This window comes from Lupinus angustifolius, chromosome LG10 (genome assembly GCF_001865875.1).
Source record: "Lupinus angustifolius cultivar Tanjil chromosome LG10, LupAngTanjil_v1.0, whole genome shotgun sequence".
NCBI classification, from domain to species: domain Eukaryota; kingdom Viridiplantae; phylum Streptophyta; class Magnoliopsida; order Fabales; family Fabaceae; genus Lupinus; species Lupinus angustifolius.
In genome coordinates, this window is record NC_032018.1 from 936,404 (window position 1) to 950,208 (window position 13,805).

General features: G+C 35.4%; 2 protein-coding genes across 3 annotated transcripts; one reads left to right on the forward strand and one right to left on the reverse strand.

Annotated features, from left to right (window-relative positions):
• LOC109358824 (ABC transporter G family member 3-like) lies at positions 1,215-6,146 on the forward strand. Of its 2 annotated transcripts, XM_019603283.1 has the most exons (13): positions 1,215-1,310; positions 1,856-1,950; positions 1,985-2,495; positions 2,599-2,678; positions 3,095-3,381; positions 3,505-3,676; positions 3,908-4,021; positions 4,127-4,255; positions 4,387-4,578; positions 4,690-4,776; positions 5,075-5,347; positions 5,504-5,611; positions 5,846-6,146. In XM_019603283.1, the coding sequence occupies exons 3-13, from the start codon at positions 2,024-2,026 to the stop codon at positions 6,101-6,103; spliced, it is 2,172 nt and encodes a 723-aa protein (XP_019458828.1). In that variant the 5' UTR covers positions 1,215-1,310; positions 1,856-1,950; positions 1,985-2,023; the 3' UTR covers positions 6,104-6,146. The 2 variants fall into 2 exon arrangements, with proteins under 2 accessions (XP_019458828.1, XP_019458827.1); XM_019603282.1 differs by having other exon boundaries at positions 1,856-2,495.
• Positions 6,968-11,670, reverse strand: LOC109358473 (ABC transporter F family member 1). Its single transcript, XM_019602715.1, has 6 exons — positions 11,561-11,670; positions 11,260-11,471; positions 9,767-9,840; positions 9,462-9,672; positions 9,132-9,366; positions 6,968-8,439 (listed from the first exon to the last, which is right to left on the reverse strand). The coding sequence occupies exons 2-6, from the start codon at positions 11,458-11,460 to the stop codon at positions 7,382-7,384; spliced, it is 1,779 nt and encodes a 592-aa protein (XP_019458260.1). The 5' UTR covers positions 11,461-11,471; positions 11,561-11,670; the 3' UTR covers positions 6,968-7,381.

Genomic DNA, 13,805 nt, shown 5'->3' on the forward strand with positions numbered 1-13,805 from the left:
CCTAACCTTTTGATCATTCTAAAGATTTAGCGGGACCTTACATTACTAGACCACCAACACCATAAATCGTTATAGGACTCTAACTTGTCAAATTTGGATTCATAAAATGTCATCAAAATAGTGGGCCAAATTTGAAGACTAATGTTAGTAACTTCAACATCAGAAGCGCACATGATTACAAAAATACAACTGGCATTGGAAAAGGGCAAAAATGTAAACATGAGTTGAGTTGTACAATGATACACACCAAGAACATAATTGATATTCCAGTGTGAGAACATTCAAGAATGCATGACAAGCTCAAAAGAATTTCATCCATAATATGAAAACATACCATACCTAAACTTTAGGTTAACAAAGTAAATAGTTAAGGGTAAATTTAAGTACATAAAAGCAAAACCTACCATCTAATAAGACTATGGTTAATATTGTTGTCTCTTAATAGCATAATTGCATGCACACTAGCATATCTCTATAACATGAGAACCCATGATACGACTATGGTTAATATTGTAAGATAATTGGTTGTTTAACCATGGATTCCAATGGATTAATGGAACAAAACACTAGGTTATCATACCATGTTTCACCTATCCTCCTCATTCAATGAATATTTATATCCATATGTTAAATTAAGAAGAAAAATAAAATTAAGTATTTTAACAAGTTAAAGTAATTTACATGTATGACACTACTGGTGTCATTTGTTAAAAAATTATGATAGATGTCCATGTACAACAGTCATTGCTAAGTGGTTATCATTTTGCTTCAAATACAATTTATGTCTCTAGAAAAATGTACTCAACGATAAGTGTTCCAAGTTTTTTTTAATATTATATCATTTATGATTGATATAGTTAAAACAACAAAACATTTATTGCAAGATTACTATTTTCAAACAACTCTACATATGTGCAATTTTAATAAGTTAATAAGATATATTAGGCACACACAAAAAATGTTTTTCACTTGAAACTAGGAAATATTTTCTAAATCATTAAAAGTAATGCTACTCAAAATTTTACTTGGAAAATCAAAGATTTAAACTGGAATTTGTTATGTTGGAGCTTAGATTAAAAGCCAACATCATTACACTTGCCTTAGAAAAAAAGAAACAACATTAATATATGTCTCTCACTATAAAAGAAAAGACAAGAAGGTGAAAAAATAGAAAGAAAGAATGAAAGAAAACAATCAATAAAATAATAAAACTCACTTCTCTTACACTTGCTTCAGTACACTCTTTCTTCACTTCAGTACTCTCTCTCTCTCTCTTTACACTTCCAACTTATTGCTCTCCTTAGATCCAGGTAGGTCCCTTGTCCTTTTACTCTTTCTATGTCGTTTCCAAAGTTGGAAACTTTCAAGTTCATCTGCTTCAGTTTAGGTGGAAGCTTTTGTGGGTTTTGTTTGCTTCCTCAGTTTACTAATACTAGTTCAGTTTGAGAGCAGTGGTAGTCTTATTAAGAAATAATGGGTACGAAAGCTTTGATTTTTAAGTTACTTGTTAATCTTTTCATAAGAAAAATCATGGGTTTTTGTAGGAATATGACATGCTTCCATTTTATGCTGGAATATCCCATTTTTTCCCCTATTACTCCATTGGGCTTTGCATTTTAACAAAAGCTATGTGTTGTTCTTGAGGTGCTTGTGATTATATGATGTGTAACTCCTCATTAATGAAAATATAACCTGTGCAACTACTTATTTACATGTTTTTTAGTGGATTTGTTCCTTTGCATTATTGGTTAATTAATATTAATAGTGTTTTTTTCATAAGATTAGATGAAAGTGGTAGCTTGGCTTTAAATTTGTCCCTGTAATTTTTCTTGTTTTTTTGTGATTTGAATGACAGGTTGTAGATACTGACTGATAGTGCTCTCTACGGCTAGAGAATGTTGTATATGACAAATTGGTTTTGCTAATAGTTTGACAATACAGTTGAATAAGTATCCTATAAAGAGAACACCGCAACTTTTAAAATGATGTCGAAAACTTGATATAAAGAAATTTTTTGGAAACCATGGAAGAAATACAGTCTCAATCGGATAACTATAGGTCATCATCATCATCGGCAAGCAGCCCGGCGAGTAGGGTGCCATCGAGTAACTTTTTTTACTTGCGTAAACCTGGTTCACTCAGACAGCCCATCTCATTTGAGGATTCACCCGAGTGGGAGGACACTGATGTCGATGTTAGAGTTGACGACGGAGGTGACTCCATCAATGCAGCAACAACTCCAGCTTCCCCTTCTCTCTCTAAGTTGAATAGTGGCTCCTTGCCATCCCCACATCTACCGGAGGGTGCAGTTATTCCACGGAAAATTGCAGGGGCTTCTGTTGCCTGGAAAGATTTGACTGTTACGATAAAGGGAAAAAGAAAGTACTCTGATAAGGTTATTAAGAGTTCAACTGGTTATGCTTTACCTGGGACAATGACCGTGATTATGGGTCCTGCTAAATCAGGGAAATCAACCTTATTACAAGCGATTGCAGGTCTTGAAGCACTCTTCCTTTGACTTTTTTACTAAGCATTCCATGATCTTCTCATGTCTATTTGATTAGGCAAAGCTAAATAGGAGTTTTCTCTTTACTTCAGGAAGATTGCATCCGTCAGCCAGAGTGTATGGGGAAGTGTTTGTGAATGGGGGAACATCGAAAATGCCGTATGGATCATATGTGAGTTCAGTATTTCATTGGCTGTTTAATATTTGAATTTTCCTTGTGTTTGTATTTTATAGTGGTCAATCTGTTTGAACATAATCTTCTTATTCACCATAACCATGCTTTCATGTTGTACACTGATTGTAAAGTGTGAGTCATTTATGAAGAATGGATGTGTAAGTATAAAAGTATCTCAGCAATACTAAAATATTTCAGAGACAAGCATTTCTTTCTGAGTGTTACATTGTTCATCAGTGCACTTTGTACGTAAACTCGACTGTTGAAATTTAATTGCATCGGATATACTTTTGTTTTGTTTTTCGAAGTTGGGTCTGAGGCTTGTTCTTTACTTGCTTCATAAATGTTCATTTTTGTGCTGCACTACACCAGTACTTATATTTGTTTATTGACATTTATTTCTTGATTTGCAGGGTTATGTGGAGAGAGAAACCACACTGATCGGGTCTCTCACTGTGCGAGAGTTTCTGTATTATTCGGCCCTACTTCAACTTCCTGGTTTCTTTTGTCAGAAAAAGAGTGTTGTAGAGGATGCTATACATGCCATGTCGTTAGATGATCATGCAAATAAACTAATAGGGGGGCATTGTTATATGAAGGGACTTCCTAGTGGCGAGAAACGACTTGTTAGCATTGCCAGGGAGCTTGTTATGAGACCGCGTATCTTGTTTTTAGATGAACCGCTTTATCATTTGGACAGGTGTTTATTTTAAATTTTCCAATTCTTTTTATTGAAATAGTTCTCTATCGTTTGTGTGATTGTATTCCATATTTTAGAGTGATTTTTGTCAACATCCTCTTTCAATTATTTATTTCTCTACAGCGTCTCGGCACTTTTGATGATGGTTACATTGAAGAGACTCTCAAGCACTGGTTGCACTCTCATCTTGACCATTTATCAGAGCAGCACCGAAGTCTTTGGCCTTTTTGACCGTATATGTTTGCTTTCAAATGGAAACACCCTGTTCTTTGGAGAAACATTAGCTTGCTTGCAGGTAACTTTGTATACCACTGGAAATTTGATTAGGGATTAGATAAGTAATCCGGTTTAGGCATTGATTTTTATATTTCGTAGGGTAATTATTGAAAAGTGGTCATTGGAAGTTGAAGTTGTGTCTGTTCCAAGATTATCAAGAACTTTGCTTATCTTTTTCTTTTGCTAACCTTCTCTGCTAGTAATGAAAACTTATCTTGTTTCTGACTGCTATAATTTTATGTTGATGAAGCACTTCTCAAATGCTGGATTCCCTTGTCCAATCATGCAAAGTCCTTCCGATCACTTTCTACGCGCCATTAATACAGATTTTGACAGGATTATTGCAATGTGTAAAAACTGGCAGGTAATTTCTTACAGTAGATCGATGATTGATGTGCTGCAAGCTTCCTTATTAATGTTACATTTTACACTTTTTTATGATACATTATTAACATTGTCATCGTAATAGGATGACAATGGAGATTTTTCTTCTGTAAACATGGACACTGCTGTTGCTATACGCACACTTGAAGCAACTTATAAATCATCTGCAGATGCAGCTGCCGTTGAAACTATGATTTTGAAACTCACTGAGAAGGTATATTATAGCTTCAGAAATAGAGGAAACTATTTATAGCTTCTAACAACTGCTACTGCATTTAAGGGTACCCCATCTTTGGTTGGTAAATTTCAGTTTTTTTTATATTCAAAACACGCTTGATTTCCCAGGAAGGTCCAGCTCTCAAAACCAAAGGCAAAGCTAGCAATGCTACTCGGGTTGCAGTGTTGACATGCAGATCCCTGTTAGTTCTGTCAAGAGAATGGAAATATTATTGGCTTCAACTTATTCTTTACATGCTGCTCACTCTGTGTATCGGTACTGTATTCTCTGGTTTGGGGCATTCTCTGTCCTCTGTTGTGGTGAGTGTGGACATGGCAGTTGAATTTCATCTTTCAACTGGATTTCTTAATGGTTTATATCTGCATTAAAATTTGTGTATGAATTAAATTTTACCATCTCTTACATTGCAGACAAGAGTTGCAGCAATTTTTGTATTTGTATCATTTTGTTCCCTTCTAAGCATTGCTAGGCTGCCTGCACTTTTGAAAGAAATCAAGGTAATTTTGTCTGTTTCACTTCACATCAATTTATTTGTTTGCTTTGGTGTGCTTAAAATCATGTGTAATTTGCTTACTTTGCAAGTATTTTTTAAATGGTCTGCATTCCGAATATTTCTTCGATGTGATGCATTTGAGTTTACTTGCGAGAATTATAAACAAACTTGCAAGCTTTGAAATATGTGTTACTCTTCTTTCTTACAAGGAAATCATGCTCTGAGAGTTTTCTTATGAGATTTTGATTATGGATTCAACGCAGTTTCACACTAATATTGAAAATGTTCATGAAATTTTGCAGGTATATGCTTGTGAAGAGTCAAACCAGCATTCCAGTACATTAGTATTTTTACTCGCGCAGCTCTTCTCCAGCATCCCATTTCTTTTCCTCATCTCCATTTCATCAACTCCAATCTTTTACTTCCTCGTGGGACTCGAAGATCACTTCATCTTGTTAATGTACTTCGTGCTCAATTTTTTCATGACCCTGCTAGTGAACGAAGGAATTATGCTAGTGGTGGCTACTTTGTGTCAAGATGTTTGTTGGAGTGTCTTGACGCTGTTGTGCATACATGTGAGTTCCGTTATCCATTCATGTTAGATGTGAAATATTAACTGATGTTACGCGTTGCTCCACTTGTACTGCATGTTTTCACATAATGACTGTGACCGCGTCGAGAACTTTGTTAACTCCTGGACTAACTACTGATGCATATGAATGCCATTCCAGGTTGTCATGATGCTTTCGGCTGGCTATTTTAGAATTCGAAATGCTTTGCCTGGACCAGTATGGACGTATCCAATGTCTTATATTGCCTTTCATACATACTCTATTCAGGTCAGTAGATATATGTTTCTATCTTCCGCTGACTCTGGCTTGTGCATATCTTTTTGAGATATGTTTGTATTTTCTGCACCTTGACTTGTACAGAAGTTTCTGACTTTTGTTGAGCTTTAACTTGGAGGATCAAATAACCATATAAATGATCTATAAATTTTGTTGCCGATGATCCAATCCTTTTCCCTGAATCGATAAAATTATTGAAGCAATGACTTGTCTTTTATGGCACAGGGACTATTGGAGAATGAGTACTTAGGAACCTCCTTTGCTGTAGGACAGGTAAGGAGCATATCTGGGTTTCAAGCTCTCCAAAATGTGTACAATATCTCCCTTGACAATAATTCCAAGTGGAACAATTTGTTGGTTTTGTTTCTTATGGCTGTTGGTTATCGCATTTTCGTGTTCATTTTGTTATGTTTCTTCATAGGGAGAAAAACATCTCTCCTTAAAAGTTTCAAGTGTACTAGGGTTACAACAGATACAAGTTGATGTGAACCTTGTTTAGTTATATACACTACAATTTTTTGATCGAGTTTTTCTTGTCAACACTAATAGTGAAATTTTCCTTGACTACATAATTGGTTTTTGGTTTAAGTGTATGACACTGTTAGGGCACGATCTACATGTACTGTCCAATTAGGCATTCGTGTTAGTTTGTTGCATAATGGAAGCATGATACATCAGTGGATTTATGTTTGAACCAAGTTGGGATCGGACTTGACTACTTTGGTTGGGTACTTAAAAAGGAAGTTCTAATCTTAAAATCAATATTTATATAAAGTGAACAAGTGGGGAGTATTTGAGAGATTAGAGAGATGATACGTCATGTATAATGATCTCTCCCCGATTGTTCATATTTGTTTGGAATGAGCCTAACCTATCTAACCAAATGCTATGTTGTTATGGCCATATTAAAAATAGAAAATCGACCCAACAGGCTCCTAGATGTCACCTAGGAAAATATCTTCCCTCATAAGTTATCTTAAGAGGTCGGATTCTAGATTTTTGCTTGGACAAAAAGGCCAGTCAGGATCTTTATGCCTAGTTGAGACTATATAGATAAATCCAATTTTGGTCCCTAGGCCAATAATGACCGGTTCAATGTTTGAGATTGGTAGAAAAAAACATATTTAAGTTACAAATTTAATAAAAAATATTTTTCTAACCAATCTGTAGTGATTTGAGAAATATGTCCATTCAAATTACTCCAACCTCATTTTTTTTTACTGTCCTCATTCTCCGATCACAGTCCTGGACAATCATTTGTCTAACATGGCCTTCAATTACTTTTCTGAGATGAGGCACGCTTCAGAAACTTTCATTGCAAAATGATCTCAAACAATGGAACATAAATTAAAGGTGACGAAAAAATAGCAGAGTAAATATAATGTCTCAATATCCTTTATAAAATAAGCCGCTAACAACTGATGTTCAGATAGCTATAGCATCTAACATAAAGTTTATATATCCCCTTGTCCATCACGTTGGTCAACATGTTCCAAGGCAATCAAATAAGCACAACAAATAAAAAACAAAAAACAATATTACCAATGTAGAAGAAGGAAGATGATGAAGGACATCTCGGCTCAAAAATGTAGTCCATGCTTAGCTAGCTACCGATTCTCTGCCATTTAACTCCACTATAATCACCTTGAGGGAAATCCACCTCAAGCAAAAAGAGCCACCTACATTGCAGTATAAGTAGGGAATCCTTACATAGTGATTATACTGAGCAACAGCCTGTGTCCCAACACCACTCTATCTTCTTCAGTCAGATAAACCGGCCTTTGCCTTTAGATGCTTCTTGAAATCCATAATGTCACCATCCCATTTAGTCACTTTTTGATCAGCACAGACCCATATCTCATGGGCTACCTGATTTATGAGCCTAAAATCATGGCTAACAAGCACCATCCCACCATCCCATTCGTTCAATGCCTCAGCCAATGAGTCAATTGTCTCAATATCCAAATGATTAGTTGGCTCATCCAATAGTAGCATCTGAGGTTGTCTATAAGCTAGCCATGCAAATACCACTCGGCTTCTCTGCCCATCGGATAAATTCTTCATAGCCATCACCTGCGCTTTACCTGTCAGTCCAAACTTGCCAATTGCTGCTCTCATCTTTTCTTCCTCATTTCCAGGGTATTCTCTCATCATAAACAGGAGAGCAGACATTTCCATGTCAAGCTTTTCAGTCAAATGCTGGTGATATTGTGCAATTCGAAGGTGATTATGGCGCTTTACCATGCCATCTGATGGAACCAAATCACCTGTCATTAGCTTCAGTAATGTACTCTTCCCGGCTCCATTTGGTCCAACCAGGGCAACCCTAGAGTCTAAATCAACCCCAAAGTCAATATTCTTGTAGATGAGATTATCAGGAGTGTAACCAAATGACACCTCAACAAACTGGAGGACAGGAGGGGGGAGCTTTCCCACATCAACAAAGCGGAATACCAGGACGCTGTCCCTTGATACCTTCTCTGTAAGTCCACCACGCTCCATTTTTGCAAGAGTTTTCTCTTTACTCTGAGCTTGGCGAGCCAGTTTTGCTGAACCATGGCCAAATCGGGCAATGTATTCCTTCATTGAGGAAATCTGCTCCTGCTCCCATTTGTACTGCTTCATCTGGTTCTCTTCCAGTTCAGAACGTGTCTGAACATACTGATCATAATTACCAGTGTAGAGCTTCAGCTTTTTGCTTTGCATGTGGATGATATTTGTGCAGACACCATTAAGGAAATCCTGGGAGTGTGAAATCACAACCAGAATACGGTCAAAATGCTTCAAGTTTTCCTCCAACCACACACAGGCTTCCAAATCTGAAAGCAAATATTTTTTAATTTAAAAAATGACGAATAGTATAAGGTTATTCCATAATCAAAGGTAGAACAAACAAATACTCATCGCAATTTTAAAGATCAACCAGTTTAGTTTTAGAAAACACTGAATGTAATCCAATTTGAAGTACAAGCAATACAGATTTATGAATGTATAGTTATATTAGAAGAAATGTGTCCACCACAAATGAAATGGTAATGCACAGACATCGCAAGGGAAGGGGGAACACTGAGAAATCTACCAGTAAACAATGGTGCTATTGAATTATTTAAAGTATGTTGAGGCAATTCCGCCATGATAACCTAATGGATAAACTAAAAGTATATAAAAACAACCAAGCCTTAGTCTTACTAGGTGAAGTCGGCTACATGGACCAAACAACGCCATAATGCTTTACCTATCATAAATCATGTCTACTAACAAAAGCATTATCTCTAAATCGTCCCAAATTGTTTCGTATAGAGATGGTTTTCATGGTTTCCTAATCAGTATGGTCTCTAAGAGAATAAAGGATTAAATGATAATCACGGTTTTTTATTCGATAACATAATTCAAACAACTGATAAATCAATGCATAAAACCATCACATGAAAATCAATGCATAAAATATGACAAAATAATAACAGTACTCAGCCACAAAATGAAAAAGTATTTCGTCATGGAGGAGGGATACCAAGGTGGTTGGTTGGCTCATCAAGAAGAAGAATGGTTGGCTTCATAAATAGAGCTCGAGCTAAAGCAATCCTCATTCTCCAGCCTCCAGAAAAATCACGTGTCTTTTTTGCCTGCATCTGCTTGTCAAAACCAAGACCAAATAAGATCTCAGCAGCACGCTTTTCTGCAGTTGCTGCATCCATGGCTTCCAATCGTTCATAAACCCGTTCAAGAGCTTCACCACCCCCATCATCCTGGAAGAAAAAACAATCAAAGTGAGCTTGCCATAGAAAATAAAAAACAATTGGGGGGGGTGGGGGATTTTAGATGCCATGTTCCCCAACCACACCTGTGCAGCCAAAGTTTCAGCTTCTTTTTCCAATTTCAACCTTTCCTCATCACAGTTCACGACAGCCTCCAATGCAGACATATCAGAGGCTTCAATTTCCCTAGAAAGGTGAAAAATATCCATGTGGTCTGGAATGGGAAGCTCTCTGCAACCTATTGATGTAAGCAGGGTAGATTTTCCACAACCATTTAACCCAAGCAAACCATAACGTCTGAAAGGGATTCAAAGAAAGCACAATCATCAGTAAAAAGTACTGCCACAAATGATAGCATCCAATTCATAACAAATGGGTAAAGGTGACAAACCTTCCATAATTTAGCTCCAATACGGAATCAACTATCAGATCATGTCCATGAAAAGTCACTGAGAGAGACTCTATCTGTAATTACAACATAAACAGATACTTTAATACAACACTGATCATTTGGAATTAACAATCTAGATATAGTTAATATGGAAGAATGCCCTATTATTGCGTTAATTAATACATTATATACTGCAACCAAAAACATTAATTGTATTAGGCATTTTATTTCATAAAACCAGGTTATCAAAAGCCCATCCCTCGGACCCAACTATGTGGGTAGGCAGTCAACACATACCCATGCTATCAACAGTAAGCTAGAAGACATGGCAAACTGGGGATGTCTAGAACATTTTAGAAACCATGCATTCCAGATTAAGAAAATTTAGATCAAAGATTAATGAAGGTTTGTGATAGATTATTCACTAATTACTACTGTACTTTTTTCCAGCGGGACAAATGCAATATATGCATTAAAAATATCAAATGAAAAATTTCCAACTGAAGAACAAAGGGGACGTTTCTCCGAAAATGCCATAAGAACAATAGAGCTAAACTAGTCATTGAACCTATGGGACAGTGAGGGCATTTGAAGCCTTCTAATCTAAACTAGGTTGACATAATCACAATCAATACCAGAGTTACCAAGTTCACAATACTCTTGGTAAATGATATACGAGAATGCAGAACATCAAGGGTTAAACTATTAAAAATTACAGTACATCTGTAGGTGAGGGGGGTTTTTAGTAGATTTTGATTTATTAATAGCTGCATTGCTAGTGTAAATTTTCTGATTCAAATAGAAAAACAATATCAAAATAAGCCTATACATTTAATTAGAGGTTAAGGTCCACTTAAAAAAAATAAGGATTAAATAAAGTCCAGCCCATTAAAGAAAGAGAACGTATTTTAATTCCCTCAAAGAAGCCCAGACCACTAACCATGAGAACAAACTTATTTTTATTAAATGAAGTTAAAGACCCGGATCCTTGGTTTCCCATGTGCCCCAATGTCTACAACCCAAGACTCACGTTTTCCCTTAAGACATCTGATGCGGCACATAAGGTGATACACCAATTTGTGGTTCATAGGAGTTATGAGAGAATTTGGTAAATACAGTCCTGATTATGCTATAACAACATAAATTCATTCATTGTCATAATATCAATCGGTATCCATCAACACATTTAAAAACGTTGAAGGCGGATATCATAGTTTGGTTTCTTAAAAATCAGTTTCTCTTTCAGCCCAAGACGGATCCAAGGGTGGCAACCGTAGGCATTGGCCTTCAAAATTTTAAAAAATAATAAAAAATAACACGCAGAATATATATGTATAAACGTGTAAGCATTTGTCCCTGATATTATGTAAACATAATAAAAGTGAATAGAAACACCAAATAAACAAAATTATTATTATTAAAATACTAAGATTATAATTCAAATAACTTGAAGATTCAACGAAACTTTGATGGATGTATAATATGATACTGACCCGAACATCCCTAGAAAGGGGATGCGAGCAGAGAACACCAGTGCAATTCCGATCTGAAATCTGAATATCAGCTATTCCATTTGCGATCTTATCAGCCGCCGGCGCCGCTTTGGATGAAGCAGCAGCCGCCTTGCCTCCTCGCTTGGCCGCCGCCGCAGCCTTCTTCTGTGCAGCCTTCTTCTTACTCGCGTCAGATACCATATTCTTAACCTCTGCGAGTAGCAATAATCAATAATCAAGAATCAAATACGAATTATATAAAAAGAGAAAAAAGAAAAAATCAGAGGAATGAGATGCAAACCTTGTTAGATCTGAAAAGAGAGATGAAGAAGAAGAAGATAGAGAAAACCCCGAGCGAGGGCTTAGGGTTAAGAGAATTCACTTCAACAGAGTAGGTCTCTATTATATACACATGTGGGCTTCAACGATCCACGTGTCCTCGAACCTGTTTGGCTACAAGAATATACCGTCATATTATACTAATTCTAATTAACCAAATCTTAGAAAAAATTACATTTATATTTTATGGAGTAAAATAGTTTTTTAATACATCACGATTTTTTTTGGATTCTTAATATTTAATAAGAATGGAGAGGGTGAGTCGATATCATAATAAGAGTGAATGGTAGGATGATGTATTAACAGTATAAAAAATAATTATACTGTCAGTATACACATGTTAAATCATTAAGATAAAAGAACCCAATTAGAATTTTAAGGGTTAGAGGATCTGTACCTCATGATTTAGGGGCAAGTGACCTTGGCATGGAGTGAGTGCTTTTACAATTAGGTGTCATTGGAGTTTGATGTTTGGTTTACAGTTCCTATTGCATAGTACATGAACCAATTTGATAGTGACCACACATACACATACATATACATATATATACACATACATATATGTATATATATATATATATAGTCGTAGGCTTTGGGCTCTTCAACAATGTGACAATACGAAAAAAAGAAGCTTTTCAATGTTAAAACCAAGATTTAAAGAAAACCTTGAGAGTGTTCCTTGTTTAATCCATGACATGTAACTCTAATGGTTTTCATGCATTAAAGAAAAAAAGAAAGAATAATAGTAATACAACAACCACAATAAAATTATAACTCTTACCACTATGCTCAGAAATTTCATTTAAAACCTAAACAAAGGAATGGTTGCTTTATTCTATTACACTCCATCTCATTTCAGTTCATTATATTCCACCACTCCTAATTTGATATACAAACTGCATAGAAGTTCTCTATGCTCAATTTTACAATATGATAATTTTGAAGGAAAGGGGGTGGTTTAATTTATGCAAAAACGAAAAAAAATGGAAATGTTCACTTATATATTATTATGATATACAAGAACCGAAACCCTCATTCTTGCTAAAATAATTTCGAATGTTGAATGTTTAGACAAATGAAACAAACCCTTAAAAACTTAGCATTATATTATATTAATTCTTCTTAACCTATACTAATCTTAGCACAAGTGAAAGCAAATCAATAAAATCAACACCTCCTTCTTCCACCTCTTCATTCATTAGGCATTGGGATTTTAGGTAGTGCTCCTTATTTTCATTGGGGTAGGTGTGATGACCATGACATGGTGAAGGTGGGGGACTATCATGCAAGAACAGAAAAATGGAAAATTATGTTGAGTGTTATAAATATTTCACGCCACTTCTCGTATGTCTTTTCACTCTCTTTTTACCATTTTCTCTTCTCATATTATTTCTATTTATTCAGCGTCTGTGTTATAATATGATGCTTCTAAGACCAATCTGAATTCATGTGCATGTGGTTCAATCGATGATAGAAAAGCACCTAGATAATTTCTAAACACCCTAGTAAGAGTAACCCATTATGGACGAAGGAGCAATGATATATTGCTACAACATAATGGATTTCATAGTGTTGTTCGTCCTTAAATCCCAAAGATAAAAACCGTCATAGTTTTGAATTTCACTTGCAATGAAAATATTTTAACAAGCTAAAAATTTTCTTGCCTTATTTACTCTTTTAGGTTTCTTGATTTCTTTATTTTCTTTATTTTCTCGCTTCTTGATTTTCTTATTTCTTGATTCTTGATTTTTTTGATTCTTGATTCTTGATTTTCTTGGTTCTTGATTTTCTTGTTTCTTGATTTTCTTGGTTCTTGATTTTCTTGGTTCTTGATTTTCTTGGTTCTTGATTTTCTTGGTTCTTGATTTTCTTGGTTCTTGATTTTCTTGGTTCTTGATTTTCTTGGTTCTTGATTTTCTTGGTTCTTGATTTTCTTGGTTCTTGATTTTCTTGGTTCTTGATTTTCTTGGTTCTTGATTTTCTTGGTTCTTGATTTTCTTGGTTCTTGATTTTCTTGGTTCTTGATTTTCTTGGTTCTTGATTTTCTTGGTTCTTGATTTTCTTGGTTCTTGATTTTCTTGGTTCTTGATTTTCTTGGTTCTTGATTTTCTTGGTTCTTGATTTTCTTGGTTCTTGATTTTCTTGATTCTTGATTTTCTTGTTTCTTGATTTTCTTGTTTCTTGATTTTCTTTTTCTTGATTTTCTT

Excerpts from the sequence above, each read along its gene's own strand:
- LOC109358824 (XM_019603282.1), top strand. The coding sequence starts at position 2,024 with ATGGAAGAAATACAGTCTCAATCGGATAACTATAGGTCATCATCATCA. Across the intron at positions 3,677-3,907 it reads AAACATTAGCTTGCTTGCAG|CACTTCTCAAATGCTGGATT; the intron begins GTAACTTTGTAT and ends ATGTTGATGAAG. Across the intron at positions 4,579-4,689 it reads ATTCTCTGTCCTCTGTTGTG|ACAAGAGTTGCAGCAATTTT; the intron begins GTGAGTGTGGAC and ends CTTACATTGCAG.
- LOC109358473 (XM_019602715.1), bottom strand. The coding sequence starts at position 11,460 with ATGGTATCTGACGCGAGTAAGAAGAAGGCTGCACAGAAGAAGGCTGCG. Across the intron at positions 9,841-11,259 it reads CCCTTTCTAGGGATGTTCGG|ATAGAGTCTCTCTCAGTGAC; the intron begins GTCAGTATCATA and ends TTGTAATTACAG. Across the intron at positions 9,673-9,766 it reads TTGGAGCTAAATTATGGAAG|ACGTTATGGTTTGCTTGGGT; the intron begins GTTTGTCACCTT and ends AATCCCTTTCAG.